This window comes from Phocoena sinus, chromosome 14 (assembly GCF_008692025.1).
Source record: "Phocoena sinus isolate mPhoSin1 chromosome 14, mPhoSin1.pri, whole genome shotgun sequence".
In the NCBI taxonomy this organism is placed as follows: Eukaryota; Metazoa; Chordata; class Mammalia; order Artiodactyla; family Phocoenidae; genus Phocoena; species Phocoena sinus.
This window is the reverse complement of record NC_045776.1, coordinates 55,222,976-55,240,509: the sequence shown is the minus strand read 5'-3', so window position 1 is coordinate 55,240,509 and position 17,534 is coordinate 55,222,976. Positions and strand designations below refer to the sequence as shown.

The window sequence follows — 17,534 nt, the reverse complement described above, 5'->3', positions numbered from 1 at the left end:
CACCCCCTGGCTCCTGCTTGCCTTCCTTTCCTGTGACAACAGTGCTGACCCACTGGGCAGGGAGATGGAATATTCAGGAAGCCTCATACACTGGCGTCTAACCAGGCCTTCAAGCCCACACCCATGAGTACATTCTTGACATTTATATACATTACAAATTGATCACCACAGTAAGTCTAGTAACCACTTCTCACCATACAAAGTTACTACAGTATTATTGACTATATTCCCTATGCTGTACATTACATCCCCATGACTTACTTGTTTTATAACTGGAAGTTTGTACTCTTAGTCCCCTTCACTTAGTCCCCCACTCCCCTCCCCTCTGGCAACCACCCATTTGTTCTCTGCATCTATGCATCTGTCGCTGTTTTGTTTGTTCCTTTGTTTTGTTTGTTAGATTCCGCATACAAATGAAATCAGATGGCATGGGCCTTTCTCTGTCTGACTTATTTCACTTAGCATAGTATAGATCCATCCATTTTGTGGCAGATGGCAGGATTTCGTTCCTTTTCACGGCTAAGTAATATTCCAGTGTGTGTGTGTGTGTGTGTGTCTGTGTGTGTGTAAAACACATCTGCTTTATCCATTCATCTGTTGATGGACACTTAGGTCGTATTGTAAATAATGCTGCAATAAACATAGGTGTGCAGATATCTTTTCAAATTAATGTTTTCATTTTCTTTGGAAATATACCAAGAAGTGGACTTTCTGGGTCATGAACATATGCTTAAAGCATCCATTACTCACTGCCACAGACACAGACCCCGCTTCACTGTGGCAGAAGTTTAAAAATTTGGAGATTAACTTGGTTCTGCTTATTCTCAGGCATGAACGCAGTTCCAACACCTAGTTATGGACTAGGTGAGGAATCAGGTTATTAGTTTTCTTCTACATTCTAACCCGTTTATTGTCTGAGGGTAGACTTATTTTTTAATTAAATTTTTGCTTTGGTATAATTGTAGATTCCCATGTAGTCATAAAAATAACGCAGGGAGATCCCAATGGCAACGTCTTGCAGAACTACAGTGCAATATCGCAGGCGGGATGCTGACACAGTCAAGATACAAAACCTTTCATCACACAAATATCCCTCACGTTGCCTTTTTAGAGCCACATTCACTCCCCATGCACCCACACCCCTTTCTATACCCCTGGCAACTACCAACCTGTCCTCCATTTCTATGAATTTGTCATCTCAAGATGGTTATGTAAGTGGAATCATATAGTATGCAACCTTTGGGGAATTACTTTTATCGCTCAGCATTATTCTCTGGGGATTCGTCCAGGCTGTGCCGAGTAGACTCGCGTGGTATGGATGTACCACAGTTTGTTTAGCCATTCAACTGTTGAAGGACATCTGTTCCCAATTTATTACGAATAAAGCTGCTGCAACATTCCTGCGGAGGTTTTTCAGCGAACGGAGGCTTCGTTTCTCTAAGATTAATTTCCAGAAGTACAATGGCTGGTCACATAATAGTTGCCTGTTTCATTTTTTAAGGAGCTGTCATATAATTTTTTACAGTGGCTGCACCACTTTACTTTCCCACCAGCAATCCATGAGTGATTCTGTTTCTCTAAATCCTCATCAACATTTATGGTCATTATTTTTTCCGTTTAGCCATTCTGTTAGATGTGTAATGGTATCTCCTTGTGGATTTCATTTGAGTTTCCCCAGTGGCTAATGATGTTGAATATTTTTTCATGTGCTTCTTTGTGAAACATCTCTTCCCATCTTTTGGCCATTTTCGAATTGGATTTTTTTGGGGGGGGTTGGGTTTTAAAGGTGCTTCGTTTATAGAAGCCGCTAGTTCTTTGTCACATGTGTGACATTCAGATATCTTCTCCAGGGTCTAGCTTGTTTTCTTCATCTTCTTAAAAGTCTTTCACAGAGGAAAAGCTTTCGATGAAGTCAAATTTATCAAGTTTCCCTTTTATGGATCATTCTTCGTGTCAAATCTAAGAACCTAGTTTAGAATCCCAACGATTTTCTTTAATGTTTTTTCTGAAAGTCTATTTTACATTGAAGTCCATGATCCATTTTTAGTTTAATCTTGTACAAGGTGTGAGACTTAAAGTTCATTTTGTTTGTGTATGGATGTTTACTCCAATACCATTTATGAAAAAGCCATCTTTTCTCCATGAATTGCATTTGCACTTTTGTCAATAATCAGTTGAGCATATTCGTGTAGGTTTAGTTCTAGATTCTCCATCTGTCCCATTGATCTGTGTGTCTGTCCCCCCACTAACACCACACAGCTTTGAGTAGAGTGAATCCTCCCACTTTATTTTTCAAAATTATTTTAGCTATTCTAGTTACTTTGACTTTCCATGTAAATTTTAGAATAGCCTACTTCTATAAAAATATGTGATTTTGATAGGAAATGCATTAAACTTGCATATCAATTTGGGGAAAATTGACACTTTTAATATGTCGAGTATTCCAACTCATAAACACGGTATGCATCTCCATTTATCTAGCTCTTCTTTGATTTCTTTCATCGGTGTTGCAGTTTTCAGTATACAAGTCCTGCATATGTTTTGTTTATAACATGTAATTAGATTACAACTAAGTTGTTTTTGTTTATTTGTTTTTGGTTTTTGGGTTTTTTTTTTTGCGGTACATGGGCCTCTCACCATTGTGACCTCTCCCGTTGCGGAGCACAGGCTCCGGACACGCAGGCTCAGCGGCCATGGCTCACGGGCCCAGCCGCTCTGTGGCATGTGGGATCTTCCCGGACCGGGGCACGAACCTGCGTCCCCTGCATTGGCAGGCGGACTCTCAACCACTGCGCCACCAGGGAAGCCCAACTAAGTATTTTTTAAGTGATTTTTTTTTAAAGGAGGCAACACTCGTTTTGGGGTGTTTTTTTAAATTATTTATTTATTTTTGGCTGCATTGGGTCTTCGTTGCTGCACATGGGCCTTTTCTCTAGTTGTGGCGAGCGGGGGCTACTCTTCGTTGCAGTGCGTGGGCTCCTCATTGCGGTGGCTTCTCTTGTTGCAGAGCACGGACTCTAGGCAGGCGGGCTTCAGTAGTTGCAGCTCACGGGCTCAGTAGTTGTGGCTCACACGCTGTAGAGCACAGGCTCAGTAGTTGTAGCACATGGGCTTAGTTGCTCCGCAAAGTGTGGGATCTTCCCGGACCAGGGCTCGAACCCGTGTCCCCTGCATTGGCAGGCGGATTCTTAACCACTGTGCCACCAGAGAGGTCCCTTTAAGTGATTATAAATGGTGTTGCATATCTAATTTCAGTGTCCATGTCTTCATGCTGGTATACAGAGATACAGTTGATTTTTGTATAATCTTATATCCTGTGACTTTGCTGAATTGCTAGTTCAGGAATTTTTTGCAGATTCCTTGGGATTTTCTATGTTGGCAATCGTGTCACCTACAATTAGGGACAGTTGTATTTCTACCTTCTCAATCTGTATGCTTTTTGTTTCCTTATTGCACTGGCTAGGCTTCTAGCACGATGTTGAATAAGAGTGGTGAGAATGGACGTCCTTGCCTTGTTGTTAGCTGTAGGTTTTTTGTAGATAATCTTTAACAAATTGAGGAAGTTCCCTCCTATTTCTATTTTTCTGAGAGCTTTTATTAAGAATGAGTTGTTGAATTTTGTCAAATGCATTTTCTGCATCAATCGATAAGATCATGTAATTTTTCTTCTTTAGCCTATTAATATGGTATTACATTGATTGATTTTCAAATTTTGAACCAGCCTTGCACCTCTGCAAGTGGCATACCCCATCCAAGTAGAATAAACTATTACATATTGGGGAATTATCTTGTAACCTAATGTAAACATGACTCCTAGACATTCAGGTCTGCTGCTAGCCTATGTAGTACTTTTGCACAAATTAGAAAAAGGTGTCCCTTCCTCAAATAAAGAATATGGCCAACTACCTAAGCCCAACTTAGAACCAAAACCAGGTAACTGCCACAAATAAGAAGAAAACACTTAAAGCCCTGAAAATTTAGTTTCCATCTAAAGGAACTCAGATATAATTGTAGAATCATTATTGGTAATATTTTAGGAACCATGGGAAAAGTGCCAAGAAAAAAGTAAATATTATCTCAGTTTTTCCAATGAGAGGATTCTAAAAATTGAAAATAGTTAATCTAGCGTAAATCCTTGGGGAGATTTCAGAATGAATTTTTAAACAGATGGTTTGTGATGATTTAGAAAATAGGGAGCCAGCATAGATTTACTAAACAGGAATATATAGGACTGCCTGTATTCTCCTCTCTAAAATGGTTGAGACATATCAGAGGAATGTAACTGCATTTAGGATAGCGTTTAAAACGTTTAAAGGGTAGATCCCAATAGGCTTGCAGGCAAAAATTGAAATCAGAGAAGCATGGGTTGGGAAATAGAGGTATAAGATAAAAAGCCTAACAGCAAAGACTGTATTGTTAATGGACTGAGCCAACTCAAAAGATCATGGATTTGCCCACTCCTGGTCAATAATTTTACAGGCGATTAGGTAAGAAAATACATGGCATTCTTAAGGGGAAGGCACAAGGTAGTTAAGACTACAGAAATTAGCTAGATCGAGCTTCCAATTCTAAGTTTACAAACTCATCAGCCTCAGTTTCCTCATCTATAAAATAGGAATAATAATGCCTCATAACTGTTATAATGATTCACAATATTGGTGTGCTAACTAAATAAGATATTATAGGTAAAGCGTAGAACCTTGTAGCACTCACGGATTTGGGGTTTTGTTACGTTTGCTTCTGTTATCACATTTGCTGGTGACACAACTGGGAAGAAGAGCTGATATATCGTATATATTGTATGGGGATGACAGGATTAGCCTTTGGTTTCAATTTCACAGGGTCAAAAATCCTAATGACTTAACACCTTTTGAGGTGAAGATCTAGAAGTTGCGCAAAGGGAGCTTACCAGAAGCTAACAGCGTGACTATATGCCAAACTATACAAGCTTTCTCAGACTGCACCCCAAGACGATTTTCTACAGAACAGACAGTAATAGCCATTCTGTGTTCCACACTTGTCAGTCTATATATGAAAGGCTGAGTTCGGTTCTAGATGCTCTGTTGTCAAAGAGAAAGTAACAAATTGGACCAACCTTAGGGACGAGTCATCAAGTTAACGGAGATCCTACAGATCTTGACCTGAGAGAACCAGATAAAGGGGGCGTGTCACCAGGAGGCTTAGCTGGGGCACAACAGCTGTGTCTTAATCAGTTGAAGACTGTTAACACGGAAGACATGTCTTCTTTGAGATCTTTTGATATGCCCGTAGTGAGTGTAGACACAGAGCATTTGACAATGAGGAACAGAAGAAAACCAACATTAAAAGAATTATTTAAGACTCTGTCTTTAGTTGCTTTTTTGTCTTCCTAAAGTTAAGTCAGACTATGAAGCACTTTATGAAAAATCTATCAAAGTACTTTCACACAGGCTTTAACGGCTCCAATGTGTCAATGTCAACTTACATCTGTGTAAGAACATCTGACACTTTAAACTGAAAGAAACACCCTGCCTTCAGCTCAAAGCAGCATTTACACCCCTCCCAAGAATTATCACTGTGGGCTCTTTACTAACTAGTACATTTCAGTTGTCATCCCATCTTCCTTAGTGATGACATTATTTCTTTCCTTAACCAGTTCATAGACTGACTCCTGTCAACACTCTTTCTGCAATCTCTAACTGCTTATAGAGTCATGTTCCAGGATGTCTTAATCATGGCAATAGCATTTATTCTCAATAATACTGTACCAAGTTTTAATTATATTACTGTTTTGCAATCACTAGAGCAGTAAAATTATACTCAGATTCATTACTATACTTTCCACCAAATAGAAGTATCATTTTTCTGTTTTCAGCCATAGCAATAATAGTTAGTTCCTCAAACACTACTGTATTATTTTGTGTCCCAGAAACTTACTATAAATGATCAACAGAGTGTCTTTTTTTTTGCGGTACGCGGGCCTCTCACTGCTGTGGCCTCTCCCGTTGCGGAGCACAGGCTCCGAACGTGCAGGCTCAGCGGCCATGGCTCACGGTCCCAGCCGCTCCGCAGCACGTGGGATCTTCCCGGACCGGAGCATGAACCCGTGTCCCCTGCATCGGCAGGCGGACTCTCAACCACTGCGCCACCAGGGAAGCCCTCCTACCCTCTTCTTGAACATCTATTAAAAGCACAGCACAGATTCTCTTGAAGTTCTGCATATTTGTCTCTGTCTGGAGACTGACGTTATCAAAGGCAGGAATCTTGTGTCCTCCACAGCATCTAGCACAAGCGTTATGAATAGTTGGCACTTGATTCGTATTGTTTTAAATCTAATGTTGCACAGTCTAGAGAATCTAGGGGAAAGAATGTTTGAATTCCAAGTGTCAGAAGAGTCTAAATGTGATAGATAAACATATTTGGCACACTGGAAGAATTACATTTTATGTTGAAAATTTCCGTGGCTGATGAATTATTGTTAAAAGAGCTGCACCTTTATTTTGCACAAGACCCACTTTATAACTAAAATGAATGATCCCAGCTTATAGCAGATGGCTTTGTAGAGAGTTAGCCTGCGGCTCTTTGATAATCTTCCCAGTAGAACAAGTCAACAATCCCAACCCTTATCGGCTTTTTTCTACAGAGCGAAGCTAATGGAGCAAAGAGAAATCCCCAAGATTATTTCCTCATCTCCCTTTTACTGCACCCTGGACTTCTAAGAGACAGCAAGGTCCAGAACACTTGACAATGCCATGTCTCCCAGAAATAAGGCTGACATTCACCCCCCATATCAAACATTTATGGAAGAAGAACAACAAAGAATATAGCAAGGGACCTATAGGAGTTTGTGCCTTCAGTTTGTATCTTAAACTATAAAAATTGCCCCTGTGTCTAAGCTGTGCTCTTCGGCTAGGGCTAATCAGATGGTAAAACGGATTGCTTTATGAATTTACAATTCTAAGAAATAGAAGGGGGCTTCCGTGGTGGCGCAGTAGTTGAGAGTCCGCCTGCCGATGCAGGGGACACGGGTTCGTGCCCCAGTCCGGGAAGATCCCACGTGCCGCGGAAAGGCTAGGCCCGTGAGCCACGGCCGCTGAGCCTGCGCGTCTGGAGCCTGTGCTCCGCAACAGGAGAGGCCACAACAGTGAGAGGCCCACGTACCGGAAAAAAAAAAAAAAAAGAAGTAGAAGGAAAATGAAACATTTAGGGAACAACATGGTGTTGTAAAAGAAGTTTGAAAAAAGGACTCTATGTGGCTAGCAATGAATCAGTCTGTTTTTCTGGGAATGTCTTAACTTCCTTTTTGAACGATGGTTTTTCTGTATATAGATTTCTTTGTTGACAATCTTTATCTTTCAGCACTTTGAATATTTCATCTCAATGCCTTCTAGCATCCATAGTTTATGATGAGAAGTCAGCTTTTAATCTTATTGATCATTCCTTGTAAGTGGTGAGTCATTTCTTTCTGCTTTCAAGATTTTCTCATTGTCTTTGCCTTCTGACGCTATGACAAGGATATGGTTAGGTGTGGATCTCATTGAGTTTATAGTATTTTAAGTGTTTTAAGCTTCTTAGGTATGTAGATTAGTGTTTTCATCAAATTTGGGAAGTTTTCGACCACTAATTCTTCAAATATATTTTCTACCTCTTCTTCTGGAACTCCAATTACATGTATGTTGATGTGTTTGATGGTGTCCCACAAGTCTTTGAAACTGTTTATTTTTCTTTATTCTCTTCCTGTTTCTCAGGCTGCATAATCTCTCTTCAGGTTTGATTCTTCTTCGAGGGGCTCGCTGTAAGCCCCTTGAGTAAAATTTTCATTTTAGTTATTATTATGTAATTATTACTAGGAATGAGTATCTATTTCATTTCAGAAAATAATTATTTTCAACTCCAAAATTTATTGATTCTTTTTTTTGTTATATCTCTCTCTTTATTGATAGTCTCAATTTGGTGATACATAGTTGTCATGCTTTCCTTTAAATCTTTACACATAGTGCTTTTAGTTCTTTGAAAATATTCATAACTGATTTAAGGTCTTTGTCTATTAAGTCCAACATCTGGCTCCCTTCAAGGACCTTTTTTATTAGCTGTTTTTTCTCTGTATTTGATCCATAATTTCTCGTTTGTTTGCAGGTCGCATTATTTTTTGTGGAAAATCGTACATTTTAGATATTATAGCAACTCTTGGACCAGATATTCCCCAATTCCTTTTTATTTAAATCTTTATATTGAAAAATAAAACACGTATACAAAAATCACACAAAATACATGACTTAATGAATTATCATAAGGCAAATACCCTTGAAACTACCATCCGGATCAAGTGTCTCCCTCTCCTCAAAAGTACCCACTCTCTGGACTTTTATGGTAATCATTACCTTGTCTTTGTTTATGGTTTTATAATCCAAAGTATCCTTCCCTTAATACTATACTTCATGTTTCCCACTTCCTGAATTTGATATATATTTTGAGTTTCTTAAACTACAAATTTCCCCCTCCATCCTTTCTCTCCCTCCCACCCCAGTTTATTTTATTCATTTTGTTTGTCTGTTCTACCTTGCTACTGCTTATTCTTTAGCAACTTGCCTGGACTAGCTCTTTAGATTCTGCATTCCCTACAACATCTATCTACTGACTTCTCTGCTTCCTTTTTGTAAATTCTTGCTTTTATTTTTAAACCTGGCTTCCTTGGGTTCACCCTGGGGTCATCATAGTTTAGTGGTTAGCCAGTGATTGGTCAGAATATTTTCTAAATACTTTAAACCAATAAGTCTTCCACCTTTTGCCAATGGCATCTGGCTATGAAGGCACACTTTCAAATTTCAGGAAGTTTACAAATCAGCCTTAGCTTTCAATTCCTGCTTAGGCCGGGTTTCAAGGTCAGCCACAGGTGAGTGACCGAAGTCCTTTCTTTTCTTAGGTCTTTTCTGGGCACGTGCAGAGCCTTGTGCATATATGAAGCCTTCTAGGTTCTCAAGCAGCACATCAAAACTTTTAAATATCCTCTAGAGCCATCAGATTTTCCAGGTCTTTCTTTTAAATTTTGGGCCAGGCTCTTGTTTTGCTCCAACTGAAATTATAACCTCAGGTAGCTATGATGTTAGCAATTTCAGCCAATTACTATTGTTTTTGGTAACAACCTGGGATAGGGGTTTTTCCACAGAATTGAGCTCCCAGTCAGATCAAATAGTATCAACGCTCTGGGGATGGGGCTTTTCCAGGGAGGTGAGAGACCAGTCAAAGCATCACCATGCACTGAAGGTGATGCTTTCAACCGAGCTCCATGAGGTGCATCCCCTGTGTTGGTTTTGAGGCTTCTGTGGTGTGTGGCTGCTATGCCAAGGAGCTGAGGAGCATGGGAATGGAGGTGACTACATTCAGTACTTTTTCTTGTGTAAATAATTTTCAGTTTGTTCTCTGAGTTCAATTTCCAGAGTTCTGTAATGGTTGATGTTGCCAGTAGTTCTGCAATTGCTTCTGTGTAGAACAGGACTCACTGAGGTCCTTCCTCTGTCATTCCAGAAGTCCCACTTCATATGTGAAGTTTCTTGCTCTGTGATCTTGAATAATATTTTCCTATAAACCTTTACGGTCATGAGAATTGAAAAAACCTATGCCAACACAAAAACTGGAACATGACTGTTCATATCGGCATAATTCATAAAAGCCAAAAAGTGGAAACAAACCAAGTGTCTGTCAACTGATGAATGGACAAATTAAGGCATAAATCCATGCCATGAAATATTATTCAGCCATAAAAAGGAATGAAGTACTGATACATGCTACAACATGGGTGAACCTTGAAAACATCATGATAAGTGAAAGAAGCCAGTGGGGAAAAGCCACAGATTATACGATTCCATATGTATCAAATGTCCTGAACAGGCAAAGACATAGAGACAAGAGGTAGCTTAGTGGTTTCCAAGGGTTAGTAGTAAGGAGGAATAGAGAGAGACTAGTGATGGGTACAGGGAAGTGTGGACAGGGAAGGGGAATGAAAACATTCTAAAATTAGTGGTTACGGTTGTACAACTCTGTGAATATACTAAAGACCACTGAACTGTACCTGTTAAAAGGGTGAATTTTATGGTGTATGAATTTTATCGCAATAAAGCTTTTAAAAATCCTTTATAGGGTCTTTCGCTATAAGTAAGAGAATTTTGAAATTTTGGAAACTATTTGAGGTCTAGAGTAGTGATCAACTGAGTTCCCCTCTCATTCATTTATGTATTCATCCATCGATTTCATGGGGTGATTCATGGGCAGTGCCTGGCATAAAAGGAAGCACTCAGGTAGGCGTTAGTCGTCATTAGTCACTTTAAAAATGTAAGGGCTAGTGTACCACTGCGTAACAAAAGGAATGAAATACTGACTCCACCTTCTAAGAACTCAAAAATCTAAGGAGTACACAGACATGTAAACAAAAAACTACAACAGTGGGAAAAGTGTGTGGCACAGAAATATAAAAGACACTATAGGAGTACAGATGGAGAAATAGTTTATTTAGTCAGGGAGAACAAAGGAGGCTTTCTAAAGAGAACTGACTAGAATCCCATTAGACTCAGTGATCCGGAATCATGATTCCAGATCCTCCCAGCAATAGGTGCTCTAACACCTAGTGACCTGATAAATGAGTTGAAGTAAGAGTTCTGTGGGTAGAAAGTGGAGGAAGAAGTGTATTCCAAGCAAAAAACAAAAACAAAAAACCAGCATGTGCAGAGATAAAGAAGCATGAGAGTGTATGCATGGTACATGTGAGGAAGTAGCAAAAGGTGATACTAGAAAAGTAAGTACAGAGTTTAGACTTTCTCCCACCGATGAAGAGGATTCACAGAGGACTTTTAAGCAAGAGAGTGTCCTAATCACTAGCAGGAGAAGAGAGATGCACTGGAGGGGACAAGACCGGCCATAGGGAGCCTGGTTTGGGAGGATCAAGATGAAGGCTGAACTAAGGAAGTAATGAAGCAAGAAGGGTGAGGAGGACGCGGAGGAAAGGAATTGTAAGTGTAACCAGGAATCAAAACTGAGAAAATTGGATCATCAACTGGATTTGGACAATTAAGAGGGAAACAGGATAAACACCTGGATATTTGGTTTGGTTGACAGGATAGATTTCAATGCCATTCATCTCAATGTGGAATAAGTAAAAAGGAGCAAATTTGAGGGAAAAGGTAACGTGTTCATTTGGGGGTTGTGATGAGTATTTGATACCTGTGGAACACCTGGGTAGAAATGCCCAGTTAATTGGAAGTTTAGTTTTGAAGTTTAAGAGCTATGGGCTACAAATAGATCTGTGAGTTGTCAGGATAAAGTTAGTAGTAGAAGCCGCTGAGCAGATGAGGTTGTCCAAGGAGAGAATGTAGAAAAAATGAGAACATAAAGAACTGTAAATTCTTAGGGAATAAGAATATTTGAGGGCAAGGGAGAGAAATAGGAACCCCCATGTGAGTGCAGGCAAGATTCCCCAAGAAATAGGAGATGGGAAGAGAATACATAAGTCAGGGAAAGACCAAGGTTCCGTCTCAATTACCTTGAACACGACATAACTCCTTGAAATCACGGTTTCCTTATCTGTAGGTTGATATTAATAATAACTAAGTGATTTGTAAATGGTAATAAATGTCAGCTATTATTATAAACTAGAAATAACTCAAGAGTTCAGAGCTGCCAAAGTGAACAACTTGAATGCAACTTATACTTTCAGAAGGACTATAAAGGCATCACACATGAAGTTGCTGAGAAGAACGCTGGGCTCGGTTTTACCAAAGCAGGTTGACCAAAAGAACACCCTGAATTAGATTCCCCAAAACTAGTAACTGAGCAGTGTCACCCACTAAGTACCATTTGCCACACCGAGGCCCAAGGAATCAAAGCCTCTCAGTTGAAGCCATGAATGCTTGAGAGAGTAAATTGATAACAGAGTCATGACCAAGGACAAAATACTTTCATCTTCAAACCAGAGCAATTGGATTAACCCCAGAGTCAATAAAATGTTTCCTCTGAGTCCTATCGAATAACCTGACATTTCAATGCTTTTATAAGTCGGAATCAAGGCAAAGTGGGAAAAAAAAAAAGAAAAAAAAACAGAAATTAGGATACAGATCAATCAGTAAGATGGTCCATCACCTCCGGAAATTCTCCCATTAGACTCACAGAGTCATGAAGCATTTCCTTCTCTGGAGGAAAAAAAATTCAAACCACCTGAAGTTATATTTTTTCAGCTTCATTATCCATTCTGACAAACTTGTATATATTTATATATATTATAACGTGTATGTATTATAACTGACAAAATGGTATATACTTAAAGTGTACAATGGATAGTTTGACTGCATGTTTTTTGAAATGATTACCACAATCAGGTTAATTATTACCTCCATCACCTCACATTTTGTGTGTGTGTGGTGAGAATGCTTACGTTCTACTCTCCTAGCAAATTTCAAGTACATGACACAGTATTATTCACTCTAGTTACCATGCTGTACATTAGTTCCCCAGACCTTATTCATCTTGTGGAATTATAATTTTAGTGACATATCACAGGGTTAATCATTTTCTCTTTGGGGACACTGATTTAAAATGTTGTGTTCCAGACAGAGAAAACAGACTTGTGGTCCCCAAGGGAGAGGGTTGGTAGAGGAGAGATGGATTGGAAGTTCGGGATTAGCAGAGGCAAACTATTATATAGAGAATGGATAAACAACAAGGTCCTACTGTATAGTACAGGGAACTATATTCAACATCCTGTGATAAACCATAATCACACAAATTTATATATATAGAGAGAGAGAGAGAGAGAACTGAATCACTTTGCTGTACAGCAGAAATTAACACAACATTGTAAATCAACTATAGTTCATATAGGTTATTATCACTATTCTTTTCCATTGTGGTAAATCAACTATACTCCAATAAAATTAAAATATTTTAAAACATTTTTAAAAACTATACTTTAATAAAATAAAAATTTTGTTTAAATGTTGTGTTCCAAGTATTATTAGATTTTCTCTTTTTGCAGTGGCACTCTTACTGATACACTAGCCAAGTGTGTTTGTCTAGCTGCTCCACAGCCACCTAAGGGCGTCGTCCCACCTTTAGGTGCAGTTAAAGGACATGATAATGAATGGGGCTCAACCAGGCCAAAATCTCAGTTCAGGTGGGATAAGCCATGAGAGGTTAACTTAGCATAAGCAATCTGGGGAGAAAGTGAAAAATGATGGATGTCATTTGAATAGGCTAACATTGATAAATAATTAATCTTACACGAGAGTTAATATTTCTGAATAGGCACACTCCTTTCCTTCCTAGCAAATCAACTTCCTCTTGAGGTGAAAATAATCACTGCATTCTTTTTTGGAATTTCCTTCCTGACTGTTTCAGCGTCAGGAGCACATGTACATACTGTGCCCTTTATGTTGACAGCTGTGGGCTCTGCTCTCTAAGTGGACAAGATAAAAGAGTTCATTCCCTTATATTCAGTGTATCATTAAAGAATGCATTGTTTTATCAGGAATGACTCACCAGGTAGAACTATTCAATCTCTTCTGAATGACTTTTCAGTTTGGAATTTGGGAATTATGCCTTATTTCATAACAAGCGGCCAGGGTGAATGATTATCTCAATGATGCTTCATTTCTCCATCTCAGCCAGCAGACAGACACTCATTTCTCAAAACATTGGGTTTTCACTTCTTTTGAATGGAGATCATTTACAAAACAGCCACCCCCAATGCTGCCCTGATAACCGCTTGGAAGAGCAGCATTTTTTATGTTGGCAATATCATCGCTCTGGGTCAGGTTACAAAATAGCCGAAGAAACACATTTGTCACCTCTCAAGTTCTATGTGAAAGTGAACTTTAGGTTATAAATGCTTCTAGCTAAGTCTCTCTTTTCCTAGAAGAAATCTCAAAGGGAAAATTTATTCTTCAGTTTATTTGTTTTTTGGCTGGGATTTTTGGCATGGGCATTTATAAAGTGGTCCATGGGGAATCTCCATAATGGCACAGGATCCAAAGGGAACATTGCTAGAACAATCAGTTTCTCTTTTGTGGTAGTAAGATACATAAGAGGTTTCCTTTTGATGTTAAATTCTAGATCTGTTCTAATTTGTCCCCTCCTTCAGTGTAGTTGCAAAAAGTGGCTGTTAATCAAATTCTCAGCTTTTAGTATAAAATTTATAGATTAATTTAGGGAAAGTTTAATTTTTTTTACAATATTGAGTTTTCCCTCCAGGAAATTTGTTTTCCTCTTTTATTAGGACTTGTTTATTGCTCTCCATAAAATTTTTTTTTTTGCTGCGTTGGGTCTTCATTGCTGCGCTCAGGCTTTCTCTAGCTGTGGTGAGCGGGGGCTACTCTTCCTTGCGGTGCACTGGCTTCTCATTGCGGTGGCTTCTCTTGTTGCAGAGCACAGGCTCTAGGCTCGCAGGCTCAGTAGTTGTGGTGCACGGGCTTAGTTCTCCGCTGTATGTGGATCTTCCTGGACCAGGGCTCGAACCCATGTCCCCTGCATTGGCAGGTGGATTCTTTTTTTTCTTTCTTTCTTTTTCTTTTTTAACATCTTTATTGGAGTATAACTCCTTTACAATGGTTAGTTTCTGCTGTATAACAAAGTGAATCAGCTATACATACATATATATATATATATATATATATATATATATATATATATAGCCCCATACCCGCTCCCTCTTGCATCTCCCTCCCACCCTCCTTATCCCACCCCTCTAGGTGGTCACAAAGCACTGAGCTGATCTCCCTGTGCTATGCAGTTTCTTCCCACTAGCTATCTATTTTACGTTTGGTAGTGTATATATGTCCATGTCACTCTCTCACTTCGTCCCAGCTTACCCTTCCCCCTCCCCATGTCCTTAAGTCCATTCTCTACGTCTGGCAGGCAGATTCTTAACCACTGCGCCACCAGGGAAACCCTGCCCTGCATAAAGCTTTGTCACTTTTTTCAAAAATTTCTGGTGCATTTCTTTTTTGTAATTTCTACTTATTTTATAATGTTTTGCCATTTTGAATGAGATTTTTTTAATTAAAATTTCTACTTGGTGGTGGAAGTATATAGAAAAATTATTAATTTCTCAATTTTTACCCTGTACGTAACTATTTGGGGGATCACTCTTATTAGTTCTCATAGTTTTTCAGTTGATTTTCTTTTACCTTCCAGCTAATTAGCTGTATAATCTGTAAATACTCAAAGTTCACCTTTTCTTCACAATATTTATATCCGTATTTCTTTTTTTATTTTTTCTAATTTCATTAGCTAGGATCTCCAGAATAATGATATATAACAGCAGCTATATTGGGCCTACATCTATCTCCTTATCAACTTTAATTTTTAATTGCAAGCAATGTTACAGCAAAAAAAATTTTAATTTAATAATGAAAGAAAAATCGCCCTGAATCCCACGTGAAAACAAACTTTAAAAATTAGTAATAAACACAGACATAGAAAACAAACTTGTGGTTACCAAAGGGGAAAGAGGGGGAGGGGGATAAATGAGGAGTTTGGGATTAAAACATACAAACTACTATACATAAAGTAGATAAACCACAAGGACCTATTGTATAGCACAGGGAACTGTATTCAATATCCTGTAATAACATATAATAGAAAATAATATGAAAAAGAATAGATATATATGTATAACTGAATCACTTTGCTGTACACCTGAACCTAACATAACATTGTAAATCAACTATATTTCAGTAAAATTTTTTTTTAATTACTAAAAAAATAATTCCTTGTACGTGTATAGAAAGAGTAAGGAAGGACATACACTGAGCTGCTCTGGGTAGTTCTTTCAGGGGAGTGGAATTCTGGAGCAGGAATAAGGAGAGTGGAGACCCACTTTCTGCTTTGAGCACCTATGGATAGCTTGGCTTTTTGCAAGGAGCAATTTCTACTTTTATAATTTTAAAATGCATCTGGGACACAACATTATAAATCAACTATACTCCAATAAAATTTGTCAAATAGCAAAAATAAATAAATAAATAAAATATATTGGGAAATTTATTAATACAGTTGAATAGTTCTGAATTTAATATATCAAATATGAATACATTTAATAAACAGATTTATTACCTTAAGTATAAAGATATTGTATGCTAAGGCTTTTTTCATTTTGCAAAAATATTGACTTAATAAAGAAATATGTGTTCATAAAAAATAAAATAAAAAATGCATCTTGGAAAAAATCTGAAGAGTATAAAGTATGCAAAGATTTGTCTTTGGATATCAAGATTTAGATATGCGCACATATTTAATGTCTAAAATTTAAGTTTTGATCACTAAGTTATATCTCAACTAAATGAGATCACGATTAGATAAATAGATGATAGAAAGATTGATATAGTTATAGACATATAACCACTTGCTGTTACTAGAAAGTCCAAAAACAGAAAGATGGCACAGAAAAGAATTGGGTACAAAGGAAAAGCTTGCAAATTACACAGGGCAGAAGTCCGGGGCAGGGCAGTAGCAGCTCTACTCTCCTTCCCAGGCTGCCTTGGAAGATATGATTGAGGAAATTATTTCCTGGGCTGAAAAAATTATAATTGCTCTCTGATGTCATCAGATCTCAATGATTTCCCATCAAACGTTTTCTTTCCTAGACCCCACGGGGGAGTTTAGCAACCATGGGAGAGCATCTCTAGTATTTGCCCCTGTGTGTAGGGTGCCACATTGATCACAGTCCTACCCTATCTTATTACTGCCTGCGTGTTAGAACAGGACTAAACCCACACTTTTCGTTGTTCTCTTTCAGGATTTCCAATGAGCACTCCCCCAAACTCCAGATCCGGAGTCACAGTTACCTGAGGGCGGTCAGTGAGGTCTCCATCAACCGAAGCCTAGACAGCCTTGACCCTGCGGGCCTGCTCACATCACCAAAGTTCCGCTCCAGGAATGAGAGCTACATGCGAGCCATGAGCACCATCAGCCAGGTGAGCCCTGTGGCTGCATCTGTGAACTGTACCAGGGTTGGTGGAAAACAAGAGGGCATGACGTGAGGAGGGTGACACCCCCCAGAATGATGCTGAGGGGTCTGGCAGGAGGTCAGGTCTAAATGCTGCCTGGTTTGGCCACCGGGGGCTCCTGGTACCAACAGTCTACCAGCAGGGGAGGGGTCTTTGGCAGATGGATAAAGCACATCAGGGGAGTCCTTGGAAATTCCTTAGCAGTCAGTTGGCACCAACAAAGTAGTCATTAAGGAGTTGTTGGATGAGGCTTCAGTTGGAAAGATGTTTGAAGGATAGAAGGACAGGGTAGACATCATTGGCAAAACCAAGGCAGTGTCAAGTCATAAAAGTATTAAGCAGGTAATCAAGACAGGGACCCAGGCACGGGAAATGAGATACGATCTATTTAACCCCAAGTGGATCCTAGGTGAATATTGCATCTTGGTTATAAGACACAAGCCCACTTCTAAGAACTGGTACCCAGAACTAGGGATGAAGACTCAGTAAAGGTGACTTAAGGTTTCATCCGAAATATTCAGCTAAAGTTTCTTGATGGCTCCCACTGATGGTCTCAGAGAATGT

The 17,534-nt window shown here is 39.0% G+C and overlaps 1 protein-coding gene across 3 annotated transcripts in view; it reads left to right on the top strand.

Annotated features, from left to right (window-relative positions):
- The window catches only part of DLGAP1 (DLG associated protein 1), a 325,501-nt gene that overhangs the window by 129,749 nt on the left and 178,218 nt on the right, over window positions 1-17,534 (top strand). For all 3 annotated transcript variants that reach the window (XM_032602889.1, XM_032602891.1, XM_032602890.1), the window contains exon 3: window positions 16,760-16,937. In XM_032602889.1, the coding sequence (XP_032458780.1) occupies window positions 16,760-16,937 (178 nt within the window). The remainder of the gene's footprint in view (window positions 1-16,759; window positions 16,938-17,534) is intronic.